Genomic DNA, 19,195 nt, shown 5'->3' with positions numbered 1-19,195 from the left:
CAGAGCTTAGGGTGTCTGCTGGAGCACCGGCGGCCCAAACAGCTTGACAGTGAGACCTCCTCTCCTGGGCTTCTTGGCGCTCCCTGAGGGGGCGGCTGGCAATCAGCTGGCTCTCTCTCCTCTTTCTGACAGCAAGTCTCAGTCTCATGCTGAAGGAGAAGCTGATGATTATCTTGCTCCCTTTACGGACATCGTTCTGATGTTTATAAAGAATACAGAGCCACACAGCTTCTCTGGTGCCTTCAGTTTATCATTACTGTCTGTGATGAAAATACGAGTGTTAGGTTGTTCTAGGGATCGTTGGAAATTGGGCTGAGGTTCTGAGGTACGTACTTTTTCATTGGCTGTTTGAGGTATAGGCCTGCCTAGGTCTAGGGAGTTCTCCTGCCAGGCAGCCCAGTGCCTCCAGGTTCCCAGGTGTCTGGTTTGTTTCTTCCCCACCACCAGGTGTGTTAGTATCCTCTAGTTTCTAAATACAATGATAGTGACCAAAATTGGAAAGGATTGAACATTAGGTCAGCTTGCAAAGATGCAATGGGATAAATAGATATGATAGCCAGTCTAGGTCATGTATTTACATTTTCAGGGTCAGGTTGTGGTCTGGCAGGCCCGGGGGCCTTTGCACAGTCAGCGTGGCACTGTCCGCCTTTGTTCTCTTCCTGTAACATGGCCAGAGATGGAATCAGCCGAGACCTAGTGCAGCTTACTAACCAAATGACCTGGCTCAGAGTTTATAGTTTCCATAAATGGAATTTTTCAGGCCTCACTTTTTAAAAGTCTTAACTAAGTCAAAACAAACAAACAAAAAAACCCACAAGAGTTTATTATTGGTCATGGTTCCAACATTGGAAAGCATCGAAAGTTAGAAGCTTTACTCGTTACCCTGATGGAAGGAGGAGCAGGAAGCAAAATCACTTGAATGTAGAAAGCAAACAGCCTACTATGTGCTGAGACAGGCCCAGATAAGCAGAGGCCTGGGTTTCAGAGTGCACCTTTATCTCAGAGAGCTGGCTTCCCTCCCCATACAGAACAGGGTGCTGAAATCCCCCGCTCTCCTGTTTGCAGATCAAGTCAAATGTGTTTTTTGTTTTTTAAATTCAGGTGCTATACATGATCTTGTGAAGGGAAAAAGAGTAACTTTTCCAAATTAAGTCAACACAACTGGAAAAATCGAGCAATGTGTGCAAAGTAGGACACCTGAATAACTCCTCTCCAAGTTCAGAGCGTTGGCTCATCCATGACATCAAGCCTGAACTCACAGTTGAGTGCAAGACACGTTCCTCCTCTTTATTTCTGAGCACAGATACTGGGACAAATGTACACCTACACTTGTGAGTGTAGTGGAATTTTAGCCATGCGCATGGAGATCTGAATTGCCTCATCTTCTTGGTTTACTGGCAGCACTGCCTCCGTGAAATTCCATTCATTCCTCAGCTTCCTGCAAGGGAGGGGCTGTTCTCAGGCCCTCCCCTTTCTCCCCTTCCCTTCCTTCCTCTGCCAGCTGCCACCTGGACTTTTCCTCCCTCCCGTCATTCACCTGAAACTCCTCTCAGCAAAGACCTTCTAGCTGTCAGATTAGAAGACAGACTTACAGCCTTCATCTTAACGGACTTTGCTAGGAAATCTGACAATGCCGAGCACACTGCTCTCTTGGAAATTCTTGGCTCATTTCTCCTCCACCCTCCCTGACTGCTCTCTTTCTTGACCTCCACTCTGGCCATTTCCCTCTCTTCCTGTTCTTTAAATGCTGCTGGAATCCAAGTGTCCAGTGGCATCTCTCTGGCTACCAGTACTTCCTGGTTTACCCTGATGTTTCCTAAAACGGGATTTTCAGCCCAGAATGCTCCTGAGACCCAGACCCCTGTAGCCAATTGCTGCTTCACGGATCAAGCTCATCCTCATCGCCCTTCCTTCGACCTCCCCCAACTTCTCCTCTTCCCACCCTGTGACCTACCTTGGTGAAGCACATCACCGTCCTCTTAGTCACCCAAGCCAGAAACCCAGGATTAATCCCCAACACCTTCCCACCCAAATCCCAACAGTCCCAAGCCAGTTATAATTCCAAAATCGCTTTCCATCTCATCTCCCTCTCCATTTCCACTCCTGTATTATTCTTCCTCTTCTGTATTAACATAGGAGGGTCCCATCTGGCCTCCCTAACTCCATCCCCCCCAAAATCTGTCTTTCATCTTACTGTGGATCTTTTAAAACACAAATTTGATCACGAGAGTTCCCTGCTTGTAAAATACTGATGGTTTCCCATTAGTTTCAGGATGAAGTTCAACTTTCTTAAATAGGAGGAAATAAACACAAAAGCAAGAGTCACCAAATGCCAAGTAACTTCTTACTCGGACACAGTTTGTTGTGATGTGGCCCTCACCCACGGTCTGCTTCCGACTCCTGCTGCCCTCCCAGAGGTACCTCTTCAGCCCTGTGCTACCTTAGATGCTCACGCTCCTACGTGTATGTGGACGTTCCCACTGTCCTCCCTTTACCCAGGGTTACTTACCTCTCTTACATCCTGGGTAACTTAACCTTCAAGACGTAGCTCAGATTTTTTACATCTTCAGGAAACCAACCTTCCTCACCGCCTCTCCCTCACCCACTCTCCCGTGTGTTCATAATAATAACTGAACTGAACTCTCAATTTGTATTTTTTTCTTCCATTATTCTGCTGAGTATCTTGTAATGTTTGATACATGATGGAAACACAGTGGATGCTTGATGATTGGTTGGATGAATGAATGAATGAATAAGTGAATATTAGGCCAAATAATAAGACAAACTAACATTGCATAAAGAGCGCTGTACAGGGTCTACTGAGATTCAGTGTCGGACTTCTGCTTTGGGATCTAATCTGCTGAGTGATTGAAAGCCCTGCTTAGCCTTTCTAGACCTAAGCTCCTTACCTGTAAATTAAGGAGGTCATACTAAGGCATAATGAAAATCCATGTTAGCTCTAATGTTCTGTCACCTCCATGACCATCATTTCACAGGAAAAACACAAATTGTCATGAACTTAGTTGTGTGTTACAGAATCCGATCAGGACCTCCACGCCTCCCTCCACGCCTCCCTCCGCTGTGGACATACCCCATCTGGGCGGCCCCTTTACAGAACAGACTCCTAAAAAGCTTGAATGTAAACGCTTCTTTCAAAGGAAGAGGTGCCTGTCCCAGCGGGAAAACCTGAGCTTACCATCCGCTCTGGTGTTTTTCATTAACACTCAATATTCTTGAAATACATCGGCTTGGAAGAGGGTAGCGTGATGTTTATTCCTGGGCAGGGGAGGTAGCCGTGACCTGACGGTGACTCGGTGCTGGCGCTCCTAAAGTGTGCTTTTCCCCTTTCCCGCAGACGGAAGCCCTTACACCTGGTGGGTCGGCAGAGCCAACGAGAAGCACTACTACTGGGGAGGCTCGGGCCCGGGCATCCAGAAGTGCGCCTGCGGCATCGAGCGGAACTGCACGGACCCGCGGTTCTACTGCAACTGCGACGCCGACTACAAGCAGTGGTGAGTGACGGCCCGGAGCGGGGGGGGGGGGGGGGGGGGGGGGCAGAAGGTGAGAAGCGCCGGGATGAGAAGATAATGGGCTCGAAAGGTTTGGAACCAACCCCGCTGACCGATGTCAGGAACGTTCTGAAAAACACAAAAGCGGGAGGAGGTCCGTGCCACCCGGGCATGCATTTAGAAGCAGAAGAACACATAATGGATGTGTTCATATTTTATTCAGAGAGGAAAATAATGGGCCGTGTATTAGACAGGGATTTGCTCTGTGAAACGTGCTTGGTGACCGCGGAGGGGTGGCCGCGGGCGGGGAGCCCGGGTGCAGGCGGCCGAGCGTCCACAGCACAGCACGCGGGCGCCTGCGGTGCGCGCTTCCCCCTCCTGCGGTGTTGGCTTTGAGTAGCCGGAGGAGGCGGGGGAGGGGAGGAAGGGGGGGGATGTTCTTTGAGCTTGTCTTCAGCAACCGTGCTTGCTGTCTGCTTTTCCTTCCCACCTGGGCTGTTTATAACTGATACAAATCAGCTCAAGGAAGATCCATTCTGGGTTTATTTCTTCCCTCTACTGGCTTTTGTCCTGCTTCACAGTGAGTGCCTGGGTCTGTGTCAGTGACGGATAAAGATGAATCAGCTGTCGTTCTGTGGGGAACAGGCCCCGAAAGTCTGAGCGGAATAGTAGGAGTCGGGTTCAGCTTCTGGTAGTTCCAGACGCTGGAGAGGCCCGCTGTGCTCCATGCGCGCCTCTGGGCGGCAGCAGAGAGCAGAGCGCTGCGGTTCCTCACGTGACCGACCCCAGTTCCTATCCGTTGCCTCTGTTTCACTTGGAAGGACGGTGTACGGGACAGGTTCGTCCTGCTAGTTAACTGAAAACTAATTCTGAATGTGAAGTTACATGATTGCCAGGTCGGTTGTCTGCATATTTTCCAAAAGCCATTTTTCTTTTAATAAATGAAGTAAGTTACCAAAGCCATTTATTTTTTTTTTCAATTGAGGTATAGGTGACTTACAATGTTGTGTTAGTTTCTGGTGTACAGCATAATGATTCAGATATACATGTATATATATATTCTTTTAATTACAGATTATTGCAAGATACTGAATATAGTTCCCTGCGCTAGGCAGTAGGACCTTGTTGTTTATCTGTTCTGTACACAGCAGTTTGTATCTGCTAATCCCAAACTCCCAAACTCCCAATGTATCCCTCCCTCCTTCCTCCTTTGGTGACCATAAGTTTGTTTTCTATGTCTATGAGTCTGTTTCTGTTTTGTAAAAAAGTTCCTTTGGGGCATTTTTTAGATTCCATATATAAATACTGTCACGTATTTCTCATTCTCTTTCTGGCTTACTTCACTTAGTATGCTAATCTTGAGGTCCATCCATGTTGCTGCAAATGACATTATTTCATTCCATTTTATGGCTGAGTAGTATTCCATTGTGTATATATATACCACATCTTTATCCAGCCATCTGTCAGTGGATATTTAGGCTGCTTCCATGTCTTGGCTATTGTAAATAGTGCTGCTATGAACATTGGGGTGTACACATTTTTTTCAAATTGGAGTTTTCTCTGGATATGTGCTCAGGATAGCTGGATCATAGAGTAACTCTATTTTTAGTTTTTTAAGGAATCTCCATACTGTTTTCCGTAGTGGCTGCACCAAATTACATCCCCACCAACAGTGTAGGAGGGTTCCCTTTTCTCCACACCCTCTCCAGCCAAGGCTGTACATTTCAATGACCTGTAATTTCTTAATATGTCTCTGTGTGTAAATAGCTATAATTATGCTTTAATTGTGGTTAATTGTAAAGAGGAAATCATGATATTCACTTCTTAGTTTTGTTTTGAAAGAGGTATCCACATGCGTGCGCACACACACACACACACACACACACACACACACACTATACAAAGACTGGAAGTCAGGAGAATGAAATCAGAAGGACCTGGGTTTGATGATAGCTTTTCAGTCAGTCAGTCAGTCAGTCAATCCTTCATTCTGTCAGTCACTTACTCAACAAAAATTGATGGTACTCTTATGTGCCAAGGGCCCCTCTAGGTACTGGGATTAACAGTGAAGGGCAGTAATAAGCATCTCTGCCCTGACTTACATTCTTGTCGCCTCTTACCATTGTGAGCCCTTAAGTAAGTTCCGTAGGCTCTCTCGGATTCATTTGTCTGCTTGACAAATAGCTGGACCATTGTCCAGGCAACCCAGAGTGCGAGCTCCCGCGAGCACTGGTATCCGGCACTCTTTGTCCCACCGCAGGGGACCGCCGAGGGACTCGGGACACGGAAGATCTGGTGCACGCAGCCAAGTGCAATTCGCAGGTGTGCAGCCACGTTCGTTGTGATGTAAAAGTAAAAACAGAGTTTCCGCTGCATCTCATGCTTCCAGACTCGGTACGCCGCTCAGAAAGTTACTTCTTGCGGTCATCTTACCTCAGTCACAACAACAATTAGATTAAAGTGGTGTGAGGGGGCGGGCATAGCTCAAGCGGTAGAGCGCAGGCTTAGCGTCCACCAGGGCCTGGGTTCCATCCCCAGCACCTGCAGGAAACAAAGAAAGCAAGAAAGAGAGAAGCCAAAATGAGTGCAAATACAGATAGTTCTTCCCGATTCATGTGAAAGTTGGGTTAAAGTGCTGTCCTAAGTGAATGTTTAAATTTGCAGTAGGGGTGGTGTTTTTGTTACTAAAATGTTAATGGAACCTTAGGCAATAGAGTTAAAATCTTCTTAAAGAACAGGTGCATCGGTTGGGGCCCAGGAGAATTTTAGTTACTTTCCTAAATTACATTGGAAATAAGAAGTAGAGAGAAGAGCAAGACCCAGATTTCCAGACATCGAGTCTGGTGTTTTTTGGCAATATCGTGATCAGGGATGACACTCATGCTGTTTTTTATCTTTTTAATGATTTATGAATTTAATGTTTTCACTAGCTGTATGTAAGCTTTACAGTGAAAGCTTAAACAATAGAACACATATTACATGTTCTTTTTAAAAAAAAAAAAAAAAAAAGAACTCTAAAACCTAAAGTAAGCATTTATCCTTTTTTTTCCTGGAGTCAAATACACAAAAAATGGGGCTGGGATAAATTAGATTGGAGCTCCGGGTGTGATTGGGTCTCACAGCAAAGCAGCGGTGGGCTGCAAGCACTGTAGCCATCTCAATAATTGCCTGATTATCTATGCTGGGAGAAGTTTTGCACAGTTATTTCCGAGATTGAATGTAATTTAACATTTATGATTTACTATTCACGGCAATAGTAAATATTCCTACCTACAGTGCCAGAATCCTAATTAAGTGAGCCTTGGTCTCAGCTAAGTGCTCACCACTGGGTAGTTCCTGGTCTCTCGCAGCTTGACTCAATGCGCTAAATCATCACATCTGAAATTAGCAATTCCGAAATGGAATTACCAGGGAAGGCGTGCCACTCATGGCCTGAGTGCCCTTCCCTAGTTTTACTGGTTGAGTTTCTGCATCGTTGTGCCCTGGCCAAGATGAGCACGTCTGTCGGAGGAAGGAAGGGAGGTGAAAGTCCATTAGCACAGTCTGTGTTATGATGAGAGACCAGCTCCCAGCTCAGCACTGGGAAGGCCAGTCAAACGCTCACCGCTTGCTCCTTGTGCCGTTGCCCCTGAGTGGAACTGGTGCGTCTGTGGAGCTTTCCTTCCTGTGCCAGATATAATCCATAATGATGTTTACAGGCAGGAGGACCTCTTCATTGTTTCAAAGCCAGAAACTTACATTTGATTGTCTCAGCTTACGATCCAACAATTAACTGCTAAATATTTTGAATATTTTGAAAAGTAGTCATTATATATTTTTGCATTGTTTATAATTTCATCTAATGCTCTCAACATTTTTTTCACTGAAATAAGTTCAGTTTTACACAGAGTGAAATATTTATTTGTGCATTCTCATCCATCATGCTGTTCAAATAATAATGGTGAACATTTATTGAGTGTTAATTACATGCCAGTTGTTGTTCCAAGTGCTTAAATGTGTAATGTCATTTAAACATCACATTGACCCTATGATGCAGGTACTGTTTTTCCTCATTTGACAGATGAGGAAATTAAGCTACAGAGAGGTTAAGTTACTTCCCCAAGGTCACACATCTCATAAGTGGTAGAGCTGAAATTCAAACCCAGGGCAGGCAAACTCCATGGATACACAATACACAACAAGAAATAAACTGTAAATATCTTGACATATGCACTATATACAGTATGATTCCACTTTTTCAATTTTTAAAATTCTAATAAAATACACATTACAAAAAGTTCACTATCTTACCAATTTTTCAAAGTATATATAGTATAGTGGTATTAAATACACACATTTTGTTGTACAATCATCAGCACAGTCTGTCTCTGGAACTCTTTTCATCTTGCAAAACTGACACTGTCTACCCATTAAACAGTAACTCCCCATTCCTCCCTCCCCCAGCCCCTGGTAACCACTGTTCAACTTTCTGTCTCTATGAATTCAACTGCTTTAGTACCTCAGATAAATGGGAGTCATACAGTGTTTGTCTTTTTGTGGTTGGCTTATTTTACTTAGCTGAATATCCTCAGGGTTCTTCTATGCTGTGGCACATGTCAGAATCTCCTTCCTTTTTAAGGCTGAATAACATTTCATCATTATGTGTAGACCATGTTTCATCCACTCATCCATCAGTAGACGCCTGGTTGCTTCCACATCTTAGCGATTGTGATTAATGAATATGGGCGTATGATTTCAATTTTAACATCTATTTATACTCACCTCTGTGGTGTTCCTTATTTAGTTTTTTTAATTTCTTGTTTTGATTTTATATTAAAAGTGATTTTATTATAAATAAGTTCAAATTATTTTCTAAATGTAACCTGGATTTGAATCCTAGCTCTGTTGCTTTCTAGCTCAGTGACTTTGAAGAAGTCACAACAGCTCTTTGTGACTATTTCCTCAGCACAAAATTGAAATGGTATTAATACGCACATTATACGGTGGATTTGAAGTTTAAATGAGAGGATACTGCTAAGTGAGAATGCACATCTGTATTTCACCGGTAAATGCTCTCCACACATCTGTTGTCACTGTCGAGACTGTGACTCAGACCACACACGCCCGCCACATGTCCTGGTTATGTTGTTGGGTCCCACGCTGCAGCCCATGGGGACGGTGTCTCCCGGCCTCCCTCTCTGCCCTTCCTGCTTGACTGCCCTGTTGCCACCTTGTGAGATCTTTGCTCTGCTGGCGATGGCTGCCTCGACTGATGCTCTTATGGGATGGCAGAGGGCTCCCCAGTCATCCCCAGTGACATGGAAACCACATTGCGTCTTTCAGGGAGACCTTACTGAAGGGCTGGGGCTTAAAGAAATGTGACAACTAAGGAAAATTTATAACTGCCACCTGAAATGACCGTCAGGGACCACACAGGACTCTGGTCCCCGAGCCCCTGCCCGGCTCCTCCCCCTGGGTCTCCGCCCTGCTCTCACTAATGACCTTCCTTGGGTAGCTCTGAGCATCGGGATCTAGGCTGGAGCCTCCTCCAGAACCCAGAGGAGGGGGAGTCCTTCTCCCCATCCCAGGCTCTACTTCCGTTCCCAGAGGGGGAGCATTTGTTCCTCATGCTGACTGGTAGTGCAAACATGAATTCCCCTTCAGGGGAAAAGTCTCAGCTTCTGACAGTTTAGGGCAAACAGCTGTGTCCTATGACCACAGCCTGGACTTGGCACTCGGGTTTGTCGGTGCATCTTCCCCAGCCTGCATTTCAGTCCTGGGGGACACCCCTGTGGGCAGCAGTGTGACCCCCGGTGTGCAGTGACAGCATCAGTCCAGATCTATTTCATGATCTCTCCGCATGAGGGGCAGAGAAGTCAAGGAAGCTACCTTTTAAGGGTAATTTGGAAGTTGCTGTCAGAACTTCCATGTATCAATTCTTTGAACTTTTTTATCGCCCTATGGCATTACTCTCTTGAATGAAGACAAACAAATATAAGTGCTAAGATTTTATTTTCCATTTTTTGTAGCAGCCCAAACCAACCCAAACAGAAATATCTGTTAACAGAGTTTTAGACAAGTACACTGTTATTAGGCTGTTCAAGGAAGAAGCTAGATTCACAAACACTTGCATATAAAAATGACCAGATGAAACTGCAAAAAGCAAGTTGAAGAATAATATGTATGAGATGAGTCTGGTTTCATAAAAGTGCAGAGAGCTCTGTAACCCTCGTATGTGCACAGACGATTTCTGGAAACTATACATATAAACTATTAATAGTTAACACACTAGACCAAGGATGTGGGGTCTCACAGAAGACTTGTCTATATCCCTTTCTACATCTTACTTACCCTTTTATTTATTTATTTTTGCCACGTTCCTACTTAACCTGTTGAATTAAAATGTTTCAAAGTAGTTTTAAAAAGTAAAATTAAAAAGTAGGGGCCCCCAGAGGCATCCTGGCTCATCATGCAACAATATTAAATCATTTTCTCTTTAAAAAGCCAGTAGAAGAATAGTTTTCAACAGCAGAATGGCATCCCTAGTCTTGATTCCACCAGCCTCGATACTGGAGTGAGTGTCTGGGCAAACTGGAGGGTCCCTCTTTCCCATTTAGCAGAGAGAAACCAAGAACATCCATGCCATTGGCTTTACTGCAAAATATGTATTTTCTCGTTGATCTGGATTCTACGAAATTATTTGTGCTTTTAAGCCTTCTGGCCTCCTGCCTGGGAGGACAGTTGCTCTGCGCCCTGGTACCCAGCAGCCTGATTCATGCGTATTACAGGAATGTGACATTACAAGGTGCCCTGATACCACTTATGAGTAACGCTCTTCTGGTTGCTAAACTGACCAAAACAATAGCTGACAGTCAAATAAATGTGTATGTCCATCTAAAATAAAATATTTAGATGGATAGCTATTGACCCTTTTTAGATACATAAACAGAGATGCCCTTTTGATCTAATGGGATTTTAAAAAGAAGAAAGAAAAAGAAAACCCTTGAGTTTAATCCTGTTTAGCCCCAAAGCGTGTGTTTCAGTCTCAGAGCATTGCCAGAACGGATTTCAGAAGGGCTCTGAAGCCCTGGGTATTTTATTGCTATTAGTCTGCTGAAGTTCACTGGCCAGATTTCCTCGACTGTAAACTTGCATCGAAAAAGGACATTCTTCAAAAATCTAGGAGCTACACTCATTTCGAAGAGTAACTACCTTTCAGTACGGGGGTGAGGGCTCCGAGCCCACGGCGAGGGCTTCTGCCCTTTCGGGAGGCAGCTCCCTGGGGAGATGAAGCAGGACTCACCGGCCCGGCTCATCTAGGCGGGCGCTGGGCAGCTCAAGGTTCGAAGCAGCCCTGTGAGTTAAAAACACCTGTTGGCAATGGGGATAGGGAAATGTCTCTCTGCGTTTCCGAAAGAACCGTAAAAATGATCTATTATATTCTGTCTCAGGGACATTTTGGTGCCAACTTGCTTGGCACAGCATAGAATCCTCCTGTCACCTCATGGATTGTATCATGACAGGAAGGTAATTGGGCGCCGGAGAAGATGTCAGCAAAGTGTCAGTGTTGTTTGACCACTGCTCCTAAGTAATATTGATGACAGCAGAGGGAGAAGGATTAATCAGGTGTGAGCCTGTCAAATGTTCAGAGCATGCCGAGGGTTCCCGAAATAGGCACGGCCACCGACGGAATGCTAAATGGACTTGAACAGAAGAGGTTATTTAGTGATCCTGAGAAAAACAGAACTGGATCCAAGAGAGATTAATAAGCACAGCACATTTTCCATCATCATCCCTCTCTCCAGCGTGCTTCAGAGAGAGGGAGATCTATTATTATATTTCCTGGGGGAGGAAATAATTTCAGTCTCCCTGAAAATCAATCATGAGAAAAGGATCAAAGTAAAAGGCGTGTCACTAAGTTTAAAGTCCCGATGAAGCAGCTCAAGCACGTGACCCGTGGGTGGTGGGGAACCCACACGTGATGCAGCTGTTTGTTTACCCTGAGTCCCACTGCAAGATCACATCCATGACGCCTTCCTGAGCATGCCGGCCACCTCTCCTGAGCCCTTCACAGACACCTGGCCCTCTGTCACTACGGCTTTTCTCTAAGTTCTAAACCTACGTTCTGAGCAGTATTGTGACAGCCTTCCAAAATAACCTCCAACCCTGACTCTCCCCCATCCTACAACTTCGTCACTGTGATTATCGCTGCATGGCTTCATATACATTAGAATCACCTAGAAAGCATTAAAAATGGCTGATCATCAGGCCCTGGCTCCGTATAATTAAATCAAAATCTTTGGTTATCCTGAATTTTGCAACTTCTTGAGGTTTCAATGTGTTGCCAGGTTGAAAACCACTGATTTTGGGTTGCGTTGAGCTGCACTAAATAAAGTAGAAAAAAAGGAAGGAAGGAATGCAGGCAGGCAGGCAGGCTGGCTTAAACAAGATGAAAGCTTACTTCCCTTTTGTGCAAAAGAAGCCCATGCTTCTCCCAGCAATCTGCTCTAGCATTCTTAGGATTTCACCACATCTTCAGGACCCAGTGAGGCTTCTAGAGCTCCAGCCGTCACATTCACATTGCAGGTGGAAGGTAGAGAAGGGGAAGAAGAAAGCATGACTTGTCTTTTTGAAAGCACCTTTCATGCTACTTTTATTCACATATCAGCTGGAACTTAGTGACATGACCACACTCAGCTGCAAAGATGGCTGGATTATGTAGCCTTTAACTGGGCATAAATGTGCCTCGCTAAAACTGAGGGTTCTGTGACCTAAAAAGAAGGGGGAAATGAGCATTAGTTTCTGTTCCAACAGGGGCCTGCTAATATCCTGTCCAGACATGTTCAAGGGCTCCCCGTTAACCGCATGATTAAATCCCAACTCCTACAGTTACCATTCCGAGTTCCAGTCTCCCCTCGTCTCACCTTCTCAGCTTTTCCTCACTCTACGTCAGGGACATTCTCAAAATATTTTTACTCTCTCATTGCTGGCCCTTCTACCTGCACCTAAAATGTCCCATCACACACCTGCCAGTTAAATGTCATTCCCCAGTGATCAGCTCAGGGTTTCTTTCTTGAGAACGTCTCCCCGACTTTGGCCATGCCCCCCCCAATTCTAGTAAAAGCTCGTTATTTAGAAGCTTGCTTCCCCAGATACTCAAGGCAAATTACATTTATTATAAAGTTATATTGTATCTTACCTATATATTCTTTGCCTACAAATCTGTCTTCTCCCTGTAATTATAAGTCATGAGGCCAAACACCATACCTCATTTATGTTTGTAAATCCTTTGTGTCCATCACTTAGCAGCGACTCAGTAACTATTTGCAATTTGAATTAAATTTGTAGCCCTTTAGAGATTTAAATTTTTTTCTAGTGTTTGTAAACTTTCTTTCTGCCATGAATCATAAACACACAGAGAGACACACACCAATACTTTAGTCTTTGTAGAGATTTTTTTACTATGCACAGTGAAAAATTAGGAAGTTATTTTGTGCTAAATAATAAAGTAATTTGGCCAAGGTAGTTTTTAAAATGCAAATCATATTCGTCTACTAATACGTTTATCTATACTTGCATACACACATATATATATTAAATATATATACTACATCACTCACTATGTGATGTATAATAATTTCATTAATTTTTTAGAAGCATGGCAATTGTGTTAGGCTCGTTAAATGGCTGATATTGACATGAAATAACTTACTGTATATGCAGGAAGATAAATCATTGAGATGGAAATATAGGATGTTTGGAAAATTCGAGGAAATGAGCACGGATTATAATACCTCCCCGCCTGTCTTTGTCAGCACTGAGAAGGGTTAGTGCTGTAGGCAGGGTAACAGCCCCCAAAGATACTTACATCCTAATCCCCAGACCCCGTAAAAAATGTTACCTTGGCAGAAGGGACTTCGCATATATGATTAAAGGTAAAAACCTTGAGATGGGAGATGATCCTGGATTATCAAACTGGCCCCAATCCAATCACAGTAGTCTTTAAAGACGGAGAAGTTTTCTCAGCAGGGGTCAGAAAGAAATTTAGTATCTAATTACAGAAATAGGACCAGAGCGATGCTGTATCACTGTGTTTGAAGAGGAAAGAGTGGGTCCATGAGCCAAGAAATGTGGGCGTCCTGTAAAAACTGGAAAAGGAAAGAAAATGGATTCTTTGATAGAAGCTCCAGAAAGGAATTTGGCCCTGACAACACCTTGACTTTGGCCCAGCCAGACTCAGGCGGGAGCTGTAATCTACAGAACTGTAAGGTGATGACTCTGTGTTGTTTTAACCCACTTAGTTTGCGGTAATCACTTTGGCAGCAAGAGGAGATGAATAGGTCTGCTTTCCACTGTGGTGATGTCATTGAGAAGACTGCAGAGCTTTTGTTCTCTCTCTCATGCTGGTGCAGAGTCAGGGTGACTGACAAAACAGCCTTGCAGATAACTTGAAAGGATGTCCATAAAGCTACCCTGTGGCCAGCACCACGTTCCCCTGCGCGTCCACAGCTTGCGGGTGCAGGAGCTTCGAGCCTGTGCAGAGGCCGTGCAGGCCCTTCCTTTTGTGTCTGCCCTCCTGACCAGCGAGGATGGGCTGTCTGTTCTTACTTGTGATTGGATCTCCTTCAGGCAGATGAATAGAAATTTTTAAAACTCAGAGATATTCATTTACACACCTCCCGGCATTCGGCCCGTGTCTGAGTCCTGGCTGCTTGCTGTGCACGGTCCTCAGAAACACAGGTGGGTGGGTGGCTTTTAATGATTATGCCTCCTGCTGAAAGTCAGGTTTAGAAAGATGTCTTGTTGATCCCTTCAGCATTTTGGTTTCACAGACCTGATCCTGCTCCCATCTTTTATTTTTATTTTTATTTTTATTTTTATTTTTATTTTTATTGATAGGCAGAGAAATGATTGGATAATGAAGGCTTTATCCATTTTCTTATCTTCGTAATAACTAATGAATTAAAGAGGGATGTTATGGGCTTATTGAGGTTTTTAATTGTATAATAGCCCCGTTTTATGGCCGATGCCATTAGCCTTCATTGCAGACCATTCTTAATCCAGACTCAGTCTGTTGTTTGCAGTCTGTTAAACTCCTCACGATCCAGACGGCCTCAGCCGTGTTAGCAGCAAGGCTTCATAACTAGGACACTGCCTGGAAAGTGATGAGCAGGGTTATTTTCTACTATTACTATTTGGGGATACTTTGGCCAGCTTACCACATTCCATGGAAACTGTCCTGTTTCCAAAGGGCCTGGATGCAATAGTCAATATGAAATAGATTTTTCAAGAGCCGTTTCTTTCATTCATTCATTTAACCAGTTACTCAGTGAGTCTCCATTATGCACTCTGCTGCTTCTGAGCTCGGTGACTGTGACAACCTGTGTACTTAACTTTTCTCACCTCAAGTTTTCTCGTCCCTGTGAGAGCCGTAATATTGCCTCCACATAGTTTTGTGAAGATTCTTTTTTTTTTTTTTTTGCAGTATTTGTTACCGTTTTCTTAGGCTTCTGACTTTCAGAAACTTGTAAGCCTAATAAAAGGGGGGGAATGGGCCAACTAAATCAGGTTGAGGTGGTTTATTCAACAGCTGTCTCTTGAGGACTCACTGTACACAGAGGTAGCATACAAACATGGGAGAGAAAATCACCAATGGGAACGAAGGGGCAAAGACGCAGGGGTGGGACCTCAGAGCGCACACTTTGCAAATCAGGGAGAACCTGTAAACCCTGCTAGAGAAAGCAAGCAAGCCCGCCAGAGGACATGGTTAAGAATGATCCTGTCAGGTCTTAATTAGCCGCGTACAAATTATCCCCATTTTTGACTGTCCGTAGCATGTATGTCTAGCATGAAAAGCATTACAATAACCACATTTAATCTTTGTTACGTTTTAAGTATGCATGTCAATGCAAATTGCAAATACTGAAAAGAAAATGAAGACAAGAGGAAAATAAATGAAGGAATATAGTGAGGGAAAGGAAAACAATGGTATGAAACAGCCAATCTTTCTTGTTCAGAGCAGCCTCCCCATTTCAGACTGACTGTATCGGTTTTGTGTTGACTCTGCTCCAGCCCTGCTTGTAATTCAGAGTCCACACTGGGGGAAATCCGTCACTGACACTGGCGTGGTGGCCTTCTGAAGGGTCGGGCCCAGGCGTCTGGGGGACCCCTGCCCAGGCTTCCCTCCCTCTTCTTCTGAAAAACTCAGAAGCTTCTTGGTCTTCTGGAAAGACACTGGTGGCTTTTCAGGGACTCTTTAGGGACGGTGTGGGGTAGGAATTCTGGGGGAATGTGATAGCATGCGAATAGCAGCTTTGACTTGTTTGCTGGTGTTGGGTTATGTTCCATCCAGCGGGTCCATCATGCCGTTGCTTTGCCCCAGGACGCTTGGTCCAGGCTGCGAACTCCTGAAGCCACTCAAACTACACATAGTGTTTTGTGACCACCCACCCATTCCAGCTCTAGGAGCAGCTCAGACTGTGCTCATCAGTGCTGTTTTGTTTTTGGTTTTTTTTTTTTTTTTTTTTTTTGAGGTCTAGTCAGCTTACAATGTTGTGTCCATTTCTGGTGTACAGGATAATAGTTCAGTCACACATATACATGCATATATTCATTTTCATATTCTTTTTCATTATAGGTTACTACAAGATATTGAATATAGTTCCCTGTACTGTACAGTAAGAACTTGTTGTTTATCTATTTTATGAGGTTAGTATTTGTGCATCTCAAATTCCCAGTATGTCCTTTCCCATTTACCCCTTATCCTAAATGCTGAGCACTAGTCTGAGCTCTTAATCAGCATTTCTTCACGGGATCCTCAAAATAACCCTATGAAGTTGTTACCATTATTAAATCTAGTTCATAAGTGAGGAAACCAAGGCTTAGAGAGGTTGATTAACTTCCCCAAGATCACATAATTAACAGGCAGAGAATGGGATAAACAGACTCAATCTAATGCTGGAGCCCAAGATTTGAACCATTATGCACACTTTCCCTGGAGATAAAGGGTTTGCAGAGCAGTGGGTCAGAGAGCTGAAAACAGAGAGGGAAGATGTAGCAGAGAAGGCATTGAGGCGTAAGAGTACCTCCCTGAGAAAGATGGGCAGAGTAACCCCAGCCGGACACTGGCCTCCAGGCCCCCTCCAGCACCAGCTGTGGGAACTGAGCTGCGTGGTGACAGAGGGAGAGAGGTCAGCGCCTCTCAGATTATAAAGCTACAGAATATGTGTGGAGATTGGACTGATAAGGGAGATCCAAAGAAGTTTCTAGAAACAACAGGCAAAGTAACTAAAAATGGACCATTCAGTTCCAAACTGTTATTAAACTAGGGTACATAAAAGTGCATCAGTGTTTTGTCATCAGTTATGCCACCATTACTATTTTAGTGAGTGTAAAAACACATGTCATGCTGCTGATTTTAACAATAATGCTTAAGCTCCTGCCTTCATGCTTTTCTACAGCCCCTAGTTGTGAGCACAGGCAGACCTCAGAGATACTGTGGGTTCAGTTCCAGACGACCGCGATGAACCAAATATCACAATAAAGCCAGTCACACAATTTTTTAGGTTTCCCAGTGCATATAAAAGTTACGTTTACACTATAGTGTTCATATTCTAAATCCTTTGTTGTCATTTCAACCATCTAAATGGCATCTTCACTGGGAGTAGACTCTGTCTAAAGAAACCACTTTCTTTGGAGCCTTTGGAAATATAAGAAATTCCATGTTAATTGTGCAGAGATATATATATATATATATTTCACCTAATACTACAAATAAGATCATTTTATTTTTTAATAAACTTCATTTTTAGAGCAGTTTTAGGTTCACAGAAACATTGAGTAGAAATTACTCAATTTTCTGTCTTTCCCCCTTTCCTGTCTACCCCCCTTCCCACCACACACGCGCAGCATCCCCCACCATCCACATCCCTCCAGAGTGGTGTATCTGATGAACCTACACTGACACATCATTATCGCCCAAAGTTCAGAGGGCTCGCTCATAGTTTTGTATATCCTATGAGTTTTGATTAATCTATAATGAAACATCTCCATCATCATAGTATCATACAGAACATTTTCATGGCCCTAAAAGTCATCTGTGCTCCGCCAGTTCATCCGTCCTTCCGTCCAACTCCTGTCAACCACTAATCTTTTTATGGCCGCCATAGTTTTGCCCTTTCCAGAATATAGTATAGTTGGTCATACAGTAATCATACAGCCTTTTCAGATTGAGCAAATTCTACTTTAATGATGAAACAAATGTTACATAGTATATGGAGGTATTTAGGGATGGTGACATTGTGAGAACCAATAAACGGAATTATCCTCTACCTGAAATTTAAGTCGGCTGGAAATGTCCTTGGAGCTGGGTGTACCTTCTTCAAATGAAGTTCTAGTTGAAAAGAGATTAAAATGGAGCACCTAGGGGTGAAAGGAGGGAGCAGCCAAGAGCGCCTCCTGCTACGTGAAACCCCCCTCCCCCCGACCCCTAACCCTCAACAGTGGACGTTAAATAATGAATCCCCCCGTGCGTCATGAAGCCCAGCCTTACAGAGATTAGGACTCAAAAAATTTAGTGAGTTCAGAATAAGAACAGAACAAAAATGCCTTTTTCTTCTGTAGCGAAGTGTGAAAAGCAGTCCGTAAAATTATCAGAGTTTATCTGATCTCTTTGATTGATGCTTTTTAATCCCTTGTCATATACTTCCTGGAGTTTGTTCAAAATCTGATGTTTATAGACCAAAGATATTGCTAATACTCAAAATTCAAAGAAAAGTCAAGTCAACATCTTTTTTACTTGTTGAATGCATCAGATCACCATAATCTGCATATAATTGCATCCTTTCCAAATTAAAATTAAAATTTGATTGATTAACTGGGATACAGATTGTAGTCCCCGAAAAGTCTCTATAATCTTTGTACCAAAGTTTGTCTTGTGAACACTTAGGATAAATGTCAAAAAAATGACAAAGGGGAAAAGAAAGATTTTATAAAGGAAAGCTGAGGACATGGGAAATCTACATGAAGAACATAGTGTTTTAAAAATACTTTCTTAATTCATATTCACGTAGTAAAACAATGGAATTTTTGACTCTTAAGACAGGTTGACATATTTAAAAGTAGTTTTGATGATTAGGAGATGTCTAAAGACTATATTTCCTCTCTAATTTGAATCATTTATAATCCCATCATTAATTACACAGAGTAAAATTGAACTACTAATAAATGCCAGAGAAACCAATTTAAATTGACATTCATCTCCAAAGTTAGCTCCTATATAATTACACAGATTTTTGAAGGTTTAATATTTACTAAAATAAAGCAATAAAATAACTACATGTATTAGAAAGGGTAGAAGAAACTCTTTGAAAGAGAAATATAATTTACATATATATTATATTTATTATATTTAGTTTTAGATTGATGAAGAAAAAAATTTTTTTAAGATTTCCACTTCTCAAGGATGACTTTTTAAATCAAGGAAAATGGACAGCATTCTGTTCCCCCAAATAGTTACTGAACGTCTCTCCGAATCATATCCGATCTGGGTGGGTGGCGGTGGCAGCCTCTACCATACTAAGAAAACCTCTGAGGCTCTGGGTCGAATGGCTGAAATACTGTGGACATTAGTAGCTTAATAAAGTTTGAAAAGGAGTTTGATTTACTCTAAGGCTTAGAAAAGTGGAATAAATATGATTTCAAATATC

At 43.2% G+C, this 19,195-nt stretch overlaps 1 protein-coding gene across 3 annotated transcripts in view; it reads left to right on the top strand.

Annotated features, from left to right (window-relative positions):
- The window catches only part of CNTNAP2 (contactin associated protein 2), a 1,833,097-nt gene that overhangs the window by 1,423,021 nt on the left and 390,881 nt on the right, over positions 1 to 19,195 (top strand). For all 3 annotated transcript variants that reach the window (XM_064487267.1, XM_064487269.1, XM_064487268.1), the window contains one exon: positions 3,356 to 3,512. In XM_064487267.1, the coding sequence (XP_064343337.1) occupies positions 3,356 to 3,512 (157 nt within the window). The remainder of the gene's footprint in view (positions 1 to 3,355; positions 3,513 to 19,195) is intronic.

The sequence above is a fragment of the Camelus dromedarius genome, chromosome 7 (assembly GCF_036321535.1).
Source record: "Camelus dromedarius isolate mCamDro1 chromosome 7, mCamDro1.pat, whole genome shotgun sequence".
NCBI lineage: Eukaryota > Metazoa > Chordata > Mammalia > Artiodactyla > Camelidae > Camelus > Camelus dromedarius.
The sequence above is the reverse complement of the archived record's forward strand: the minus strand, read 5'-3'. Positions and strand labels throughout refer to the sequence as shown.